This window comes from Mobula birostris, chromosome 11 (genome assembly GCF_030028105.1).
Source record: "Mobula birostris isolate sMobBir1 chromosome 11, sMobBir1.hap1, whole genome shotgun sequence".
Classification (NCBI taxonomy): Eukaryota; Metazoa; Chordata; class Chondrichthyes; order Myliobatiformes; family Myliobatidae; genus Mobula; species Mobula birostris.
In genome coordinates this window covers 45,252,492-45,268,378 of record NC_092380.1, presented here as the reverse complement: position 1 = coordinate 45,268,378, position 15,887 = coordinate 45,252,492, and the positions used below count along the sequence as shown (strand labels likewise).

The 15,887-nt window shown below is 42.6% G+C and overlaps 1 protein-coding gene across 5 annotated transcripts in view; it reads right to left on the bottom strand.

The window, feature by feature from the left end:
* LOC140205052 (tetraspanin-18-like) overlaps window positions 1-15,887 on the bottom strand; it is a 279,792-nt gene that overhangs the window by 16,836 nt on the left and 247,069 nt on the right. For all 5 annotated transcript variants that reach the window (XM_072272171.1, XM_072272173.1, XM_072272175.1 and 2 more), the window contains 3 exons: window positions 12,559-12,753; window positions 7,527-7,601; window positions 3,077-3,175 (listed from right to left, as the gene is read on the bottom strand). In XM_072272171.1, coding sequence (XP_072128272.1) covers window positions 3,077-3,175; window positions 7,527-7,601; window positions 12,559-12,753 — 369 coding nt within the window. The remainder of the gene's footprint in view (window positions 1-3,076; window positions 3,176-7,526; window positions 7,602-12,558; window positions 12,754-15,887) is intronic.

The following is a 15,887-nucleotide window of genomic DNA, read 5'->3' as shown; positions in this document are numbered from 1 at the left end:
GCTTTCTTGTTTAATTTAACAAGCAAGAGGAATGCTTTCCTGCACTGTAACTGCAACTGCCTGCACATCTCACTAGTTGTATATAGTCTTAAATTTGAAAAGTTTTGCTTCACAGGAGTTCCTGTGCCAACACATGGAAGTAGCGACACACATTGACCAATTCAAAATTCAAAAGAAATGAGCAGGAGTCGCACTATTGATTACGGAGAACATGACTGTACTTAGAAAGGAATCCCTAGAGGGATCATCCATTGAGGCCAGATGGGTTGGAAGAAATGAGATCACTTTGTTGAAGTTATACTCCAGACCTCTAAGAATTGTCGGCAAGAGTTAGAGGATATGTAAAGAAGTCACAGAAAAGTATAACAGCAGTGGAGGATTTTAACCTTCCTGATGCCTACTGGGATTGCCGTATTGCAAAGGGCTTAAATGGGGTGGAACTTGTTAAGTGTATCTAAGGACATTTTCCATGACAACATGTGGATAGTCCTACTTGAGGTGGAACAGTACTCAAGCTGATCTTGGGAAACAAAACTGGGCAGGTGGTGAATACCTAGGATAGATTCACCATTAGTCTGTAAATTTGAAGATAGTTAAGGAAAGCGATAAGGTTGGCCCTCTGTTTAATCTCTTGAATCGGGGATAGGCTGATTTTAGTAATGCAAGAGAGGACCTGGGAGCAGATGCTTATGGGGAAAATGATAGCTGACATGTGTTAGTAAAAGATTGCTATTTAGGAAAAGAGAATTAGTAAAAGTTCATGACTAAGATAATCTGATAAGGGTGAAAAACAAGACAGCAAGATTAGAGAACCTTGGATAACATGTGATACTGATGGTTTGATCAGAAATAAAATGAAGCCCACTGCCAGGTTTAGGAACTCAGATCAAAGCAGTCTCTTAAAGCAGGGGTCCCCAACTTTTTTTGTACCGCGGACTAGTTTAATATTGACAATATTCTTGTGGACCGGCCAACGGGGTGGGGGGTGTTCAAGTTCAACTGTGCATGACAGGGAATGAGGAAAGGTGCAGCTGACTCGTATTGTTTCATATCACCAAATCATATCGTTTCCTCGCGGCCCAGTAGCACATGCTTTGCAGCCCGGTGGTTGGGGACCACTGCCTTAAAGAAGATGGCGTGTGTAAGAGTGAACAACAGACAAATTAGGAGGGCAAAAAGGAGCTATGAAATATCCTTGGCAAGTACGATTAAGGAGAATCCCAGTCATTCTGTAAGTGTGTGAGATGCAAGAGTGTAGCCAGGTAAAGGGATGGGTCCCCTTAAAGACTAAGGAGGTAATCCATGTGTGGAGCCAGGGTCCTAAGTAAATATTTCCCATCTGTATCCACCAAGAAGGGCATGAAGGAAAGCGAGTTTAGGGATGGATCTGGATCATCTGGAGCAGATCAGTGATCAAGAAGTGGAGGTGGCAGAGATGACAGGACCCGTCCAGAGCTGGAGGAGGTCCATGCCTGGTCACTTTTGAGAAATAAGGATGGAGCAAGTGATGATACAACAGTGGTTAGCCTCGTCAGCATACAGTGAGGAGGTAGAGGGGCTTGTCAAATGGTGTGTAAACAACAACCTGCATGGACAAGCCAGAAGAGATGATTGTGACCTTCAGGAAGGCTCAGATCGACCACTTTTCATTGCACATCGATGTCTCTGCTGTGGGAAGAGTGAGCAGCACTAAGTTCCTTGGTGTGCTCATAACGGACAGTCAAACCTGGACCCACAACACCTCCTCATTAGTCTAGAAGGCACAGCAGCATCTACACTTTGAGGAGATTGAGGCTCCCCACTCCAATTCTAACGACTTCCTACAGGAGCACCATCCAGAGTATCCTGTCTGGCTGCATCATTGTGTGGTATGGAAGCTGCATGGCATCGAATTGTAAGACCCTGCAGAAGACAGTAAAAACCACCAAGAGGATCAGCAGGATCTCCCTCTCCTTTATTTGTAACAGTTACCAGGAGTGCTGTATACGAAGGGCCCAAAGCGTTGTTGAGGATCCTGACCACCCACTCAACAATCCCTTTGAGACACTAACAACAAGTGGGATTGTCAAACCAGGTAACAGCATCTTCCCCCAGGCTGTGAGGCTAATGAGCACCCTGCCACACCAAGGCCTCATCACTAGGATAGCGAGATATTCACTGTTTACCTGTGCTGCATTTTGAATTATATTTTGTTCACTTATTTGTGGTAATAGTTTGTTTTATGTGCTGTGTGTGTGATATATGTTCTGTGGGTGCACTGTGGTCTGGAGGAATGTTGTTTCATTTGGTTATATATATGTACAGTCAAATGACAATGAACTTGAACTTGGCCATGATGGAGATTCTTGCAGTTATGATTCTCAGTCATTACGAGGAGGTGGATGTGCTTTTTCAACGGGTCAGTTTGTGGGCTATTTGTATACAAATGTCAACTGTAGCATTGGGTTCTGCCCTCTGGAGCAAAGCTCAAGTCCACTAGATGCTGGCCTCAGAAGGCACAGTGGACCACGCGCTAGAAAACATCTTCAGCCACATTCTGGATGCAACAGATGCCACTATGTCAGATATGCTAATTTATCTGTGTCAACCTGGGCTTTCTCTCAGCATGGTCTAGTGAACCTCCTTCAGTGTTTCCCCAACGTTGAACTGGGTTAGTTTTTGTGCAGTTAGTGAAAAGACTGATGACCAGCCTTCTCCTGGCATTGGAGAAAACATGCCTGACTGGTTGTGGAAAATCTTTCAGCAGATTTAAGTCCATCTGTGTAAAGCAGAAAGTAAGCTATTACCATCAGTCTAAAGCCTGAGTCACCACCTACAGGAGATCAAATTGCCAGAGCTTCTGGTGTTTTACAAACCAAGGACCTTGTCTTCGTCATTCACACATTCCCACTTCTCCACTTCTACCTAATCATTTAAAATTTCCCAGCAGAGATACTGGGATTCGGACAATGGTCCAGAACTCCAATTGACCATCTAGTCACATAACCAGTACATTATTGTCCAGGGCCCACTATTCACCCTTCGAATCCGCAAGAGGGATTGCCTACTTGGATATATCTGTGCAAGGTGAACTTACCCTGATCATGATGGAATTGCTGCTTTTGGTGTAGGCATTTGTCCCATTGTCTCCTGTGTAGTGAGCTCCCAGATCGTCCTCAAAATACCTCTTTGTTAACTAGAAAGCAAAATGGCGTCAGGATGGAGTGAATAATCGCAGCCTGAGATTCACATCAACAGAATTAATTTTTAAAAAGATGCAAATATGCCAGGCAGCAAATAGTATTCTAATAAACCTTGAACCTTAGGGATTGTTAGGATTAATTTTGAATAGAGTCATAGTCATAGGAAGATACAGTGAAAAACAGGCCCACACTGACCATCAACCACTCACAGTCCCACTCAATATCCCATTTCATTTTCTCCCTGTATTCTCATAATTCTCTCCCCCCAGGTTCTGCCACTCACCTCCTCGCTAGTGTCAGTTTACAGCAGCTAAATAACCTACCGACCTGCGCGTCTTTGGAACGTGGGAAGAAGTTGGAACACCCAGAGAAAACCCATGCGGTGACAGGGGAGCGGCCAGTCTCCACACAGAGTCAGCATTGGACCCAGGTCACTGGAGCCCTGAACTGCTGTGCATCGTTTGCCAAAACAAAATGCTGAATGTGATTCAGGAAGGTAACACACAACATACAGTAACAGAAAAAGATTCAGAATCAATGCAGACTGTGGCTAAGCCAACAAGGTAATAGTAATATTAATAGAACCCTAAAGGGAGAATATTATATTGTGTGATGGTCAGGCCATAGCTGGATGCCTGGGCCCAGATTAGGTCCCCCAGATGATGCTCATTAATGCTCATCTAAATGGTCCAGCGGACAGTCATAAGAATGATTTGATATTGGTGCTAAACCTATAAGGGACGGCTGACAACTTCACTATACTTTGCAAGGAGCAACCATTACTAGGTAATTGTGAAAACCCTTGCCATTGTCCATGCACAGACCCAGAGCTACACCTGCTCACACAGAATAGCCACTAGAACAGAGGCTTCAGTGCTTGACACCAAAGAAGCAGGCACCAGCTACAGAGTATTGATGGAGGGTTTCACGCAAAACTTCAGCTGTTTATTCCCCTCCATAGATGCTGCCTGACTTGCTCAGGTTCTGCAGCATTTTGTCTATTGCTCTCATAATCTCTCTTGTGTACCAAATACATATTTGCAGCTTTGGCCCCTAAACGGAGCCATATATTGGGGGAAAATGCTAATGCAATTAGTGGGGAGCAATGCAGGTAAAGCCCAGGTTCAATTCTACCTCCGGTGCAGTTTGCACGTTCTCCTTTTGACCGCAATGGTTTCTCCCCTGGCGCTCTGATTTCCTCCCACATTCCAAAGTTGTCAGTGCTGTTGGGTTAATTCACAAGTGTAAATTCCCCTAGCGTAGATGTCTCGTGGTAGGATCAGGGATGGTGGTGGGAACGAATGAGAGAACAGGTTTCAGGGAACACATTGGAGAAAGGCACTCATGAGAGGCTAGCACAGACTCAATGGGCTGAATGATCCCATTCTATGTTGTAAGGAACCAGGGAATATATGGAATAGAAATTAAGTGAAAGAATGCTGAAGCAACTGTCATGCAAACATTGTGTCACATGTTATCAAAGTATCATGATAATTAAAGTTCAAAGTAACTTTATATCAAAGTACACATATGTCATCATATACAACCTTGAGGTACATTTTCTTGCAGGCGTTCACAGTAAACACAAGAAACATAATAGAACTAATCCTCCCACCACATTTCATTGGTTCTCTCAAACTATGTTGTGTTTAAACTTAGAAAAAGTTAGAAGTGTTATTTATGATCCCTCTGTTAAATTTGAAAAGACTTGGAGGCCATTTATTCAACACTTCCATATGATGTAATTTGACCTTTTCCAAACTTATTCTATTTCTTTTCAATATATGTTGAGAGGAGCGGAGTCAATGACACTAATGGTTCCTTTTTTTTGATGTTACGTAACAGCCCATGTCTTTTTTCTCTTGGTTTAGTTGATTAACACTGTTTAAGTTAGTTTTTCTTTTGGGGTATATTTTTATATTTTTTTCCCTTCTTCATGATTTTTTTCTATTTTTTTGTATATTATATTTGTATCCTGTATGATTGGGATGTTTAATACCCATGTGTCAACTGGGTTTATATTTAACTATGTTAATTATAACAATGTAATCCCAATAACTTTGTATCAATACTATGGTATGTTTATCATTATGAAACCAATAAAAAGATTGAAAAAGAAAAGAAAGAACTAATGAAAGCCCGCACCCAACAGGACAGACAAACAACTAACGTGCAAAAGACAACAAGCTGTGCAAATATGAAGAGAAAACATAGAAGTAATAATAGTAATAAATAAATAAGCAAAAAATATTGAGACCATCAGATGAAGTGTCCATGAAAGTGAGTCCATAGGTTGTGAGAACATTTCAGTGATGGGACAAGTGAAGTTGAGTACTGCCAGTTATTCCCAGTATTGCCTCATTGATAATACCACAAGACCATAAGACATAACAGCAGAATTAAGCTATTTGGCTCATTGAGTCTGGTCCACCATTCAATCATGACTAATCCTTTTTACAACTCCTCAGCCCAACTCACCGGCCTTCTCCCTCTAACCTTTGATACCATGGCCAATCAAGAACCTACCAATCTCCACTTTAAATACCTTAAACACACTCCAATGACCTGGCCTCCATAGCTGCCTGAGGTACCAAATTCAACACGAAACAATGCCAATGGTTTAATCAGTATTGTAGTCGCGTAAGAAATAATGAAACTGTTTACAATCACTAGACCAGCTGCTCATTAAACAATGGTACTGCAACTGTTGCTTAACATCTATGAAACAGATAGTATCTTAATATTGTGGATTGTTATGTACCCCTAGGGTTCATATTCTCTGTGGACTGTCACTTTAAAATGCCAGGAGAATGAGACTGACTTTTGGACACTGTTTGAGCTGCTCCAGAAAGAGAGAGGTTGAGTTATTTGATGGACAATCAATGTTGTGGTTTCTCTGCAGCTTGTTTTGAATTTAGAAGGACACACAGACACACACAGTTAGAGTCAAGATGGATTCGGTCAATGGAAGACACCAGTGAGTCAGTCGCTGGTTTAAACTTTCAGTAGCCCAAAAGGGGTGAATTGAGATCGATCCTGAGTATTGATAAATGACGCTCACAAGTTTTCTGTAACTAGAACAAGTTTGCAGGAAGAGAAAATAGGAGAGATAGGTTTGAAACAGAAGAAACCTAGTGACAAAGAGATTGCCGTTTGGACTCTCTCTCTAAGTAGCCCGTGAGGGTGAGTTTGTTACCATTCGAATACGGAAGTGTGATTGTCAGTTAGTTAATCCACGGGAGTGGGTTCTCTGGTGAGGGGAAAACCTCGGTGATTACCACGTGTGTATTTACCCTTTGTCTGGGTGTGGTAGTTCACTGAAGAAAGGCACCCCTGTGGCAAATCACTGTTGGAGTCATTTCATACGTTGTAGAACTGGATAAGTGGCTATCACGTTATGTGTTTGGGGTAACCTTGTGGAATCTACCGGTGTGTCAACCCTTGTCTGGGTGGTGGTTCCCTTGAAGAGCGTCCCCTTTGTGATAAGCTACTGTTGGTGATAATCCATACGTGGATTCCGTTTGACAATCCTGTGGCCACCACTTTGGGATAACCCGTAGCTGAATTCGGGTGTGGTACCACTTGTGTTGAAAGGATATTCACTGAAGATCACAGTCGGTGATATTTCGTGTGTGGAGTGCAACAGCTTCGGAGATAAAACCTACTACTATTGTTAGCTTGTATTGCTGTCATGGAATCTGTGGAATGTCGACGTAATTGCCTTCTCATAACATTCGCCTTTGGATTACAAACATCTCACATTAATTAACCAGTGCATCTGAACTGAGCTTTTCTTACCGACCATCGTAAGACTGTATTCCTTACTGCCTAAGCTTGAAGAAGCTTGGGTTTTATATTTCCACACCTATATATGCATAAACTCTGCTAACCTGTTTGATTTATCTAGTTTTATATTAATTCATTACGTAGTTACTAATAAAGTAGAGTTAATTAACAGCAAAACCAGACTCCAGGTGTGTTCCATTTCTGCTGGTTCTTTTAACCTGTTACGGAGTACGTGACAGGATAAATAAAACCCATTTCATATTGATAGACACAAATGTGTTTGGAACAGAAAATTCAAAGCATAGTCCCAGGGATATTATGGAATCGCAGATTCAAAGAGTTATGCAAGCACAGAAAGGGGCCCTTTGGCTAACGTTGTACATGCTGATCAAAAAGAGCCTCAGAGAGAGATCCATCACAGAGGCAGACCCTTCAGGCCATCGTCAATTCTGATCTTCAACCTCCCACTTACATTCATTCCAATGTTATTCTCCATGCATTCTGCTCAACTGCATGTTGGGATCTTAGTGTCGGCTAGCTAATCTGAAGGGCACTTACATGATTTCTGAAGAGAAAGGCAACTATTCCAGCAGTGAGCTCGACCGTACACATCAGCAGAATCAGTAAGAAGCACTGAAACAGGAAAAGACAAGGGCATGAGGCACCTTCAACAAGGCAACAAGGAAACAACAAAAACAAGAAACTCTAAATAAAGATCTTCATGTTAATGCCTTCACCATCTCTTCTGTTATAGAAATGGAGTTGATCCACAGACTCAGCATGGTAACTCTCTCTTTGTCTGCACATTGTTGCATTTTCACTGGTAATTACACAGCATTCAAATGCAGACTCAACTCCTCAGCGAATGAAGCAGCATTAACTACACTCGGTAACAAGTAACATTTGTGCCGCAACAGGTTCAGTCGATAACTTCTGCACGAGAGAGTCTATCTATCTATCCTTACCAACTGATAGCATTACCATCACCTCGTTCTCACCATCAATATAGACTGATCAGTTCAGCCTGACCAGACACATAAACAGCACCACTCCAGGAGCAGGTCAGAGATTGGGAATCCTGAGCTGACAGATTCATGTTTTGACACCCTACAGAGCTTAGGTAAAGTATATGATGGATATTTGCCATAGCATATCAAGATATTTCATACCACGAGGACAAAACAGTCCAATTATTTGGAACTCGTCAGCCATGTTAAACAATCATTCTTTCCACTGCTGCCACTCAGTGTCAGAATTGTGTACCACTTACATAATGCATTGCAGCAGCTTTCTCAGTCTGACAGCTTCTCCCAAAACCCTGACCTTAACCACCAAGAAATTAGTGCACATGGGAACACCACCACCTATAGGTTCCCCTCCAAGCTCTGGATCTGAATCCTGGAACTACCCCCCCAGCATCACCATATGAGCATTTCACAATAAGGACTGCAGTGGTTGAAAATGGCAGTTACCCGCCTCCTGCTGAAAGAAATTCAGGATGGGTAGTAGGTTCTGGTCTTGCCAGTGATGCTTAGAGCCAGGACAAGAATAAATAAAAGTTGGACAGAAACTTACTCAATAGAAGATCTTCATTATAAAGAGGAGACTGGGAATTCAGTGGTTGAATAACAGCACTGTTGGTGAGGGGTTTGTACAACAGCCATGTTCAGTATGTTAAAAGGAAACCACAGCCTCCCTCGTTTCAACCTCCTGGATAAGGTATAAGAATATTAGAGATACAGTGGTGTTGCAGCTAAATTCCTGGACTAACAGCTGAGTTCTGGATCTCTGATCTGGAGACATTGGTTCTAATCCCACCTTGGCAACCAGGGAATTTAAATCCAAGGTATTAAATCTCGAAGCTACACCCAGTGTAATAATGAGGAAACCAGCAACATTGTAAAGCCTGTCAGGGAGTGATATCAGTCATTTCAGCCAGCCTGACCTATGTATGACTACAGATCAATCAAAGTAGTATGATCACTCACGTTGAGTATCAATGGACTAAGCAGTTGTCCATTGATGGCTGTTGACGTCAATCCTGGATCCACAGATTGTGGTGCAGTGTGGGCAAGAGTAAGTGGTGGTTGTGGTTAGTGGTTGGGTCTTTTTGATATTCAGTCTGTACTTTCACAGCTGCCACTTGTTCTCTGTGGCACAGCAGAGGTGGCTTTCATGTAGTACAGCTCTCTCTTGAACAGATTGCCCCCAGATGTATCTATTGAGTGCAATGTCTTCCCAGCTTTTAGATGTAATACCACATTTTTTGAGGATACTTTTAAAGTTATATTTTAAGTGTTTCCTTTGCCCACCAGGGGCCCATTGACTTTCCTTCAACTGGGACTAAAGAAGCTGTTTGGGGAAACGTGAATGCTTTATCGTGGTGATTTTGGCCTCCTCCAGTACGCTGGTGTTAGTGCGTCTGTCCTTCCAGCTGATCCTCAAAATATTTCATAAGAATCTTTGGTGATATCGTTCCGGAGCTTGAACTGGAATTGATTGTGCAATGAACTGGAATTGATTAGAGAGCTCAAGATGAAAGAACCCTTAGGGGAAAGTGATCATAATATGATCAAATTCACCCTTCAATTTGAGAAGGAAAAGCTGAAGTCAGATGTATCAGTATTACAGTGAGTAGAGGCAATTACAGAGTCATGAGAGAGGAGCTGGCCAGAAATGATTGGAAAAGAACACTGGCAGGGATGACAGCAGAGCAGCAATGGCTAGGATTTCCAGAAGCAATTTGGAAGCCACAGGATATATACATTCCAAAGAGGAACAAGTATTCTCAAGGCAAGATGACACAGCAGTGGATAACAAAAGAAGTCAAAACCAAAGAGAGGGCATATAATAGAGCAAACATCAGTGGGAAGGGAGAGGATTGGGAAGCTTTAAAAGACCAACAGAAGACAACTAAAAAAGTAATTAAAAATGTAAAGATGGGATATGAAAGTAAGCTAACCAATAATATTAAAGATGACACTAAAGGTTTCTTCAGATACAAAAAGTATAAAAGAGAGCCTAGAGCAGATATTGGACTGCTGGAAAACAATGCTGAAGAGGTAGTAATGGGGGACAAGGAAATGGAGGACAAACAGAATAGTATTTTGCATGAGTCTTCACTGTGGCAGACACTAGTAGTATGGTGGAATTCCAGGTGTCAGAGGTCATGAAGTGTGTGAAGTTGCCATAACTAGAGAGAAGGTTCTAGGAAAATTAAAAGGTTTAAAGATAGCTAAATCACCTGGACCAGATGGTGTACACCCCAGGGTTCTAAAAGAGGTGGCTGAAGAGATTGTGGAGGCATTAGTAATGATCTTTCAAGAATCACTAGATTCTGGAATGGTTCCGGAAGACAGGAAAATTGCAAATGTCACTCCACTCATCAAGAAGGGAGAGAGGCAGAAGAAATGAAACAACAGGCCAATTATTCTGACCTCAGTGGTTGGGAAGGTGTTGGAGTCGATTATTAAGGAACAGGTCTCAGGATACCTGGAAGCACATGATAAAATAAGTTGTAGTCAGCATGGTTTCCTCAAGAGAAAATCTTGCCTGACAACTCTGTTGGAATTTTTTGAAGAAATAGTAAGCAGGATTGGCAAAGGAGAATTGGTTGATGTTTTGATTTTCAGAAGGCCTTTGACAAGGTGCCACACATGAGGCTGCTTAACAAACTATAATCCCATGGTGTTACAGGAAAGATTCTGGCATGGATAAAGCAGTGGCTGATTGGCAGGAGGCAAAAAGTGGGAATAAAGGGAGCCTTTCCTGGTTGGCTGCTGGTGACTTGTGGTGTTCCAAAGGGGTCTATGTTGGGACAGCTTCTTTTTATGTCATATGTCAATGATTTGGATGATGGAATTAATGGCTTTGTTGCGAAGTTTGCAGATGATATGAAGATAGGTGGAGGGGCTGGTAGTTCTGAGGAAGTAGAGAGCCTACAGAAGGACTTAGACAGATTAAGAGAATGGGCAAAGAAATGGCAGATGGAATATAGTGTAGGGAAGTGTATGGTCATGCACTTTGATAGAAGAAATGAAAGGGTTGACTATTTTATAAATGGAGAGAAAATTTAAAAAACTGAGGCACATAGGAACTTGTAAGTCCTTGTGCAGGATTCTCTAAAGGTTAATTTGCAGGTTGAGTCTGTGGTGAAGAAGGCAAGCGGGATGTTAGTACTCGTTTCAAGAGGACTAGAATATAAAAGCGAGGATGTAATGTTGAGACTGTATAAAGCACTGGTGAGGCCTCACTTGGAGTTTTGTGAGCAGTTTTGGGCCCCTCACCTACGGGAGGATATGCTGAAACTAGAGAGGGTTCAAAGGAGGTTCACAAAAATGATTCCAGGATTGAATGGCTTGTCATATGAAGAGCATCTGATGGCTCTGGGCCTGTATTCACTAGAATTCAGAAGAATGAGTGGTGAGCTCATTGAAACCTATCAAATGGTGAAAGGCCTTGATAGAGTGGATGTGAAGAGGATGTTTCCTATGGTGGGAGAGTCTAAGACCAGAGGACACAGCGTCAGAATAGAGGGGTGTCCTTTTCGAATGGAGATGAAGAGGAATTTCTTTAACCAGAGAGTGGTGAATCTGTGGAATTCATTGCAACAGGCAGCTGTGAAGACAAAATCTCTGTGTATACTGATAGATTCTCAATTAGTCAGGGCATGAAGCGATGCAGGGAGAAGGCAGGAGATTGGGGCTGGGAGGAAAATTGGATCTGCTATGATGAAATGACAGAGCAGACTCGATGGGCCAAATGGCCTTATTCTGCTCCTATATCTTGTGGTTTTATGGTCTTATGGCTTTCAGATTCCTTACAGTAGGTAATCAATGATTCAGCTCCATACAATAATGTAGGATGAATGACTGCTTTATCGACCAAAGGTTTTGTTTGGACCTTTAAGTCGCAGCCTTCAAAGACTCTTTTCCTTAATCTTGCATAGGCTCCTCTGGCACAGCTCAGGCAGTGATTGATTTCTGAGTTGATGTCTGCTTTTGAAAGTGGTCTACATTTTCAAGGGCGATATTGTCAACTGTTATGGAGGGCTGGATAAATGGGTGGTTGGGCTTTGGTGATAAAGTATCTATGACTTTTTTTTAATACTCAAGACAAGATTCAGGGCACTTGCAAAAGTGTTCAGGATACATTGGAGTTCTCCTTCAGGATGTGCTTGATATCAATGGACTCTGTATAAGCTGGCTCTACATCTGCTGATCACAGGTAACGTGGGATGGATAATAGACCTGGCATTCCAGTAAGGTCCTTATCTACTTAATTTCCAAACTTTTCCTTGGTTGCCACAGAATGCAAAGGCTATGAGGCAGCTGTTCCACCAGGTGCTCCATTCTACTGGCCAAGAGCATCACAGTGATGCCCAGCTTCATCCCAGTTTTATACCGTACCGCTACTTCTATCAGCAGGAGGCCAGGATGCTCCTATTCCCCATATATATCATGGAGAAGCCAAGTCTGAGATTGATATTCAACAGCACCTGTAGGCAGCGAGCCTACGGTGAGCTGAATTTCACTAAGCCTTGAAAGCGACAGATTTGGAAACTGGAACAGAATGGAAAAGGTGCACTTACAACCATGAGGAGGCATCTGCTTTCCCGGAATGCGGCAACGCTCCCGAGTATTCCAAGAACAAGCAACACGATAGACAGGGCTATGGCATAGACTGTTCCAATAAAAATCGCATTGCTGATTGAGATAATGTTTCCCGGTCCTGCAGGGTAAAACAATAACAAGCATGCCATTGCAAGCAGGGCGCATCCACTCATCTGCAACACAATAAAACAAGGATTATCAGTCCGACCCTGTAAAGCAAGCATCACACCCCCATCACACAACACCAGCATCACCCACGTTTTCCAGTTTCATCAGAACATTGATCACCGGATGTATTAATTGTGTATGAAATGGGTAGTTAAAAATGAGAGGGCAGGTGATAAGACCGAGAGGTTATTCACTGAAAATGTCCATCAAGTTATCTGGGCACAATTTACCTTTAATAAATCTGCACTGGCTTTCTCAAACCACATTAGTTCATCAGCCCCTAATTGCTACCCCCTCCTCTTACAACCATTTCCCTGATCACTTCTCTAAAGAACTTTTATGATTTTCTTTTTACTTTACCGGTTAGACTTTTCCCAAGCTCCACTTTAAAAAGACTCCTAATTACAATTTTACCTGCCATGTTTTGATTCCAATTTTCCAGAATGAGATTTGTTCTTATCCCATTGAAACTGGCCTGTCTCCAAATTACCATTTTGGCCTTGATCTTCTTCTGGTAAGATGGCAGTGTGTATACATGCAGTGCCTCTCAGGGACCAACCGAAGGTGCTTTTTCCCTTGTTAAGTGTCTTTTTATACATAGTAAGACTATTCTTTTCCCCAATAACTATGTACAACAGGTCCATTGCTTCAGTGAGCTGCTCATTGTTTGGAGTAGCCAGCCGACAGTTCAGAGAAGGCAAGTCGGCCCGTCAGGCCGGGGATGTTGAATCAGGCTGTCGGGCCGAGGATGTTGAATTAGGCCGTCGGGCTAGGGATGTCAAATTGGGCTGAGGATGTCAAATTGGGCTGTCGGGCTGGGGATATTGAATTGAGCCATCAGGCCGGTGTTGTCTAGTCGGGCCATCAGGGCAGAGGATTTGAGTCGGGCCGTCGGGCCGGGGGTTTCAAGCCAACGGCCACAGGAGAAGCCGGATTGGGTTCGGAAAAGCTGACGTGGTCTCACTGCCATGAAAGGTTAAAGCCCTGCTCGTGCCCTTCCCTCCTTCCTCACACTGATCTGTGGTACCCTCCTAACTCCACACTCACAACATATGGCATGAGGAATAATTTGGAGGTAACGACACTGGAGGTCCTGCTTCTAACCCTTTCTCCTCACATCACAATTGATAACTGGTTCATTACCATCAATGTTACCAAGATACTATGAAAAGCCTTTGTTTGTGTTCATCCAGACACACTGTTCTATACTGAAGTACATCAAGGTAGCACACAGGTAAATGCAGAATAGTGTTACAGTTACAGAGAAAGTGCAGTACAGGTAGACCAATGAGATGCGAGAGCAATGATGATTTAAAGTACAAGACTTCATCATTAGCATATAAATAGCATTAGTTTAGCACTAACGTCTGCCAGCAGAAGCTCAGTCCTGTTTCCACCTGTGACATTGATTCCACTATGAACCACAACCATTATTATTATGCTTTAAATTATTTTACTTCAGATAATTGCACTAGGCCCACAGCATGTAAGAAAAAGGGTTAGGCTATTCAACCACATATGTCTGTTCCCTCATGCAATAAGATCATAGCAGACCTCTTACAATGGTACCACTCCCCTGCAATAACGCTACATGACTTGCGTCCTTTAATATCCAAAAATCCATTGATCCCCATATTGAATGTTGTCTGCAGCTGAGCCTCTGAAGCCCTCTTGCGTAGAAAATTCCATAGATTCACCACTCTCTGGGTGAAGAAATTTCTTCTCATCTCAGCCCTGCTTTCAAGTGAATTTATTAATTTTTAATTTTTCATGAATAATGCTTCAAATTTGGACTTTCATTCTGCTTCAAATTGATGTAGTTATCATTGATATTTAGAAACTTTGAGAATCGGCTTTGACAGTTGGCCCCCACCACACAAGATGGGCACAGCAACAACCGTCTCTTGTGAGCCGCGTGTCTGTGTTTGCTTGTATGTGCCTGTCGGAATAAAAGGAAAGGACATCAGATTTAGGGATCCCTACTCTTGAAGAGATATTGATGCCCTGGTTAAGAAAAAAGGGTGTGTAGCAGGTAGAGTCAGATAAGAACAAATGAGTTAATTCAGGAACATAAGAAATGCAAGAGGACATTTAAGAAAGAAATCAGAGAGCTAAAAGAAGGCATGAGGTTGCCCTAGCAGACAAGGTAAAGGAGAATCCGAAGGGTTTCTACAGAAAAAGATGATCCTCTCGAAGATCAGAAAAGTAATCTAGCTGTGCAGCCAAAAGAGGTGAGGGAGATCTTAAATGGATTTTTTGTATCTGTATTTACTCAAGAGATGGACACAGAGTCTATAGAAGTGAGGCAAAGTAACAGCGAGGTCATGGACCCAGTACAGAACACAGAGGATGAGGTGTCTGCTGCCTTTTGACAGATCAGGGTGGACAGTTCCCCAGGGCCTGATAAAGTGTTCCCACAGACCCTGTGGGTGGCAAGTGCAAAAATTGCCAGGGCCCTAGTAGAGATATTGAAATCATCCTTTGTGACAGGTGAAGTACTAGAGGATTGGAGGATAGCCAATGTTGTTCCACTGTTCAAGAAAGGCTCTAAACATAAACCAGAAAATTATAGGCCAGTGAGTCTGACATCAGTTGTGGGAAAGTTATTGGAAGATATTCTAAGAGACCGGATATATGAGTATTTGGATAGACAGATATTGATTACAGATAATCAACATGGCTTTGTGTTTTGTAGGTCATGTCTAAGAGGATGTTACCAAGAAAGCTGATGAAGGCAAGATGTTGTCTGCATTGATTTCAGCAAGGCATTTGACAAGGTCCCACATGGGAAGTTAATCAAGATGGCTCAGTCGCTTGGCATTCAAGATGATGTGGTAAATTGGATTAGACATTGCCTTCGTGGGAGAAGCCAGACAGTGGCAGTAGATGGTTGCCTCTCTGACTGGAGGCCTGTGACTAGTGGAGTGCAGCAGAGACTGGTGCTGGATTTGCTGTTGCTTCTCATCTATGTCAATGATCTGGATGATAATGTGGTTAAATGAATCAGCAAGTTTGCAGATGACAGCAAGCTTGTGGTGGGCTGGACAGAGAGGAAGTCTATCAAAGCTTGCAGCACGATCTGGACCAGCTGGAGAAAAAGGCTGAAAAATGGCAGATGGAATTTAATGCAGAGAAGTGT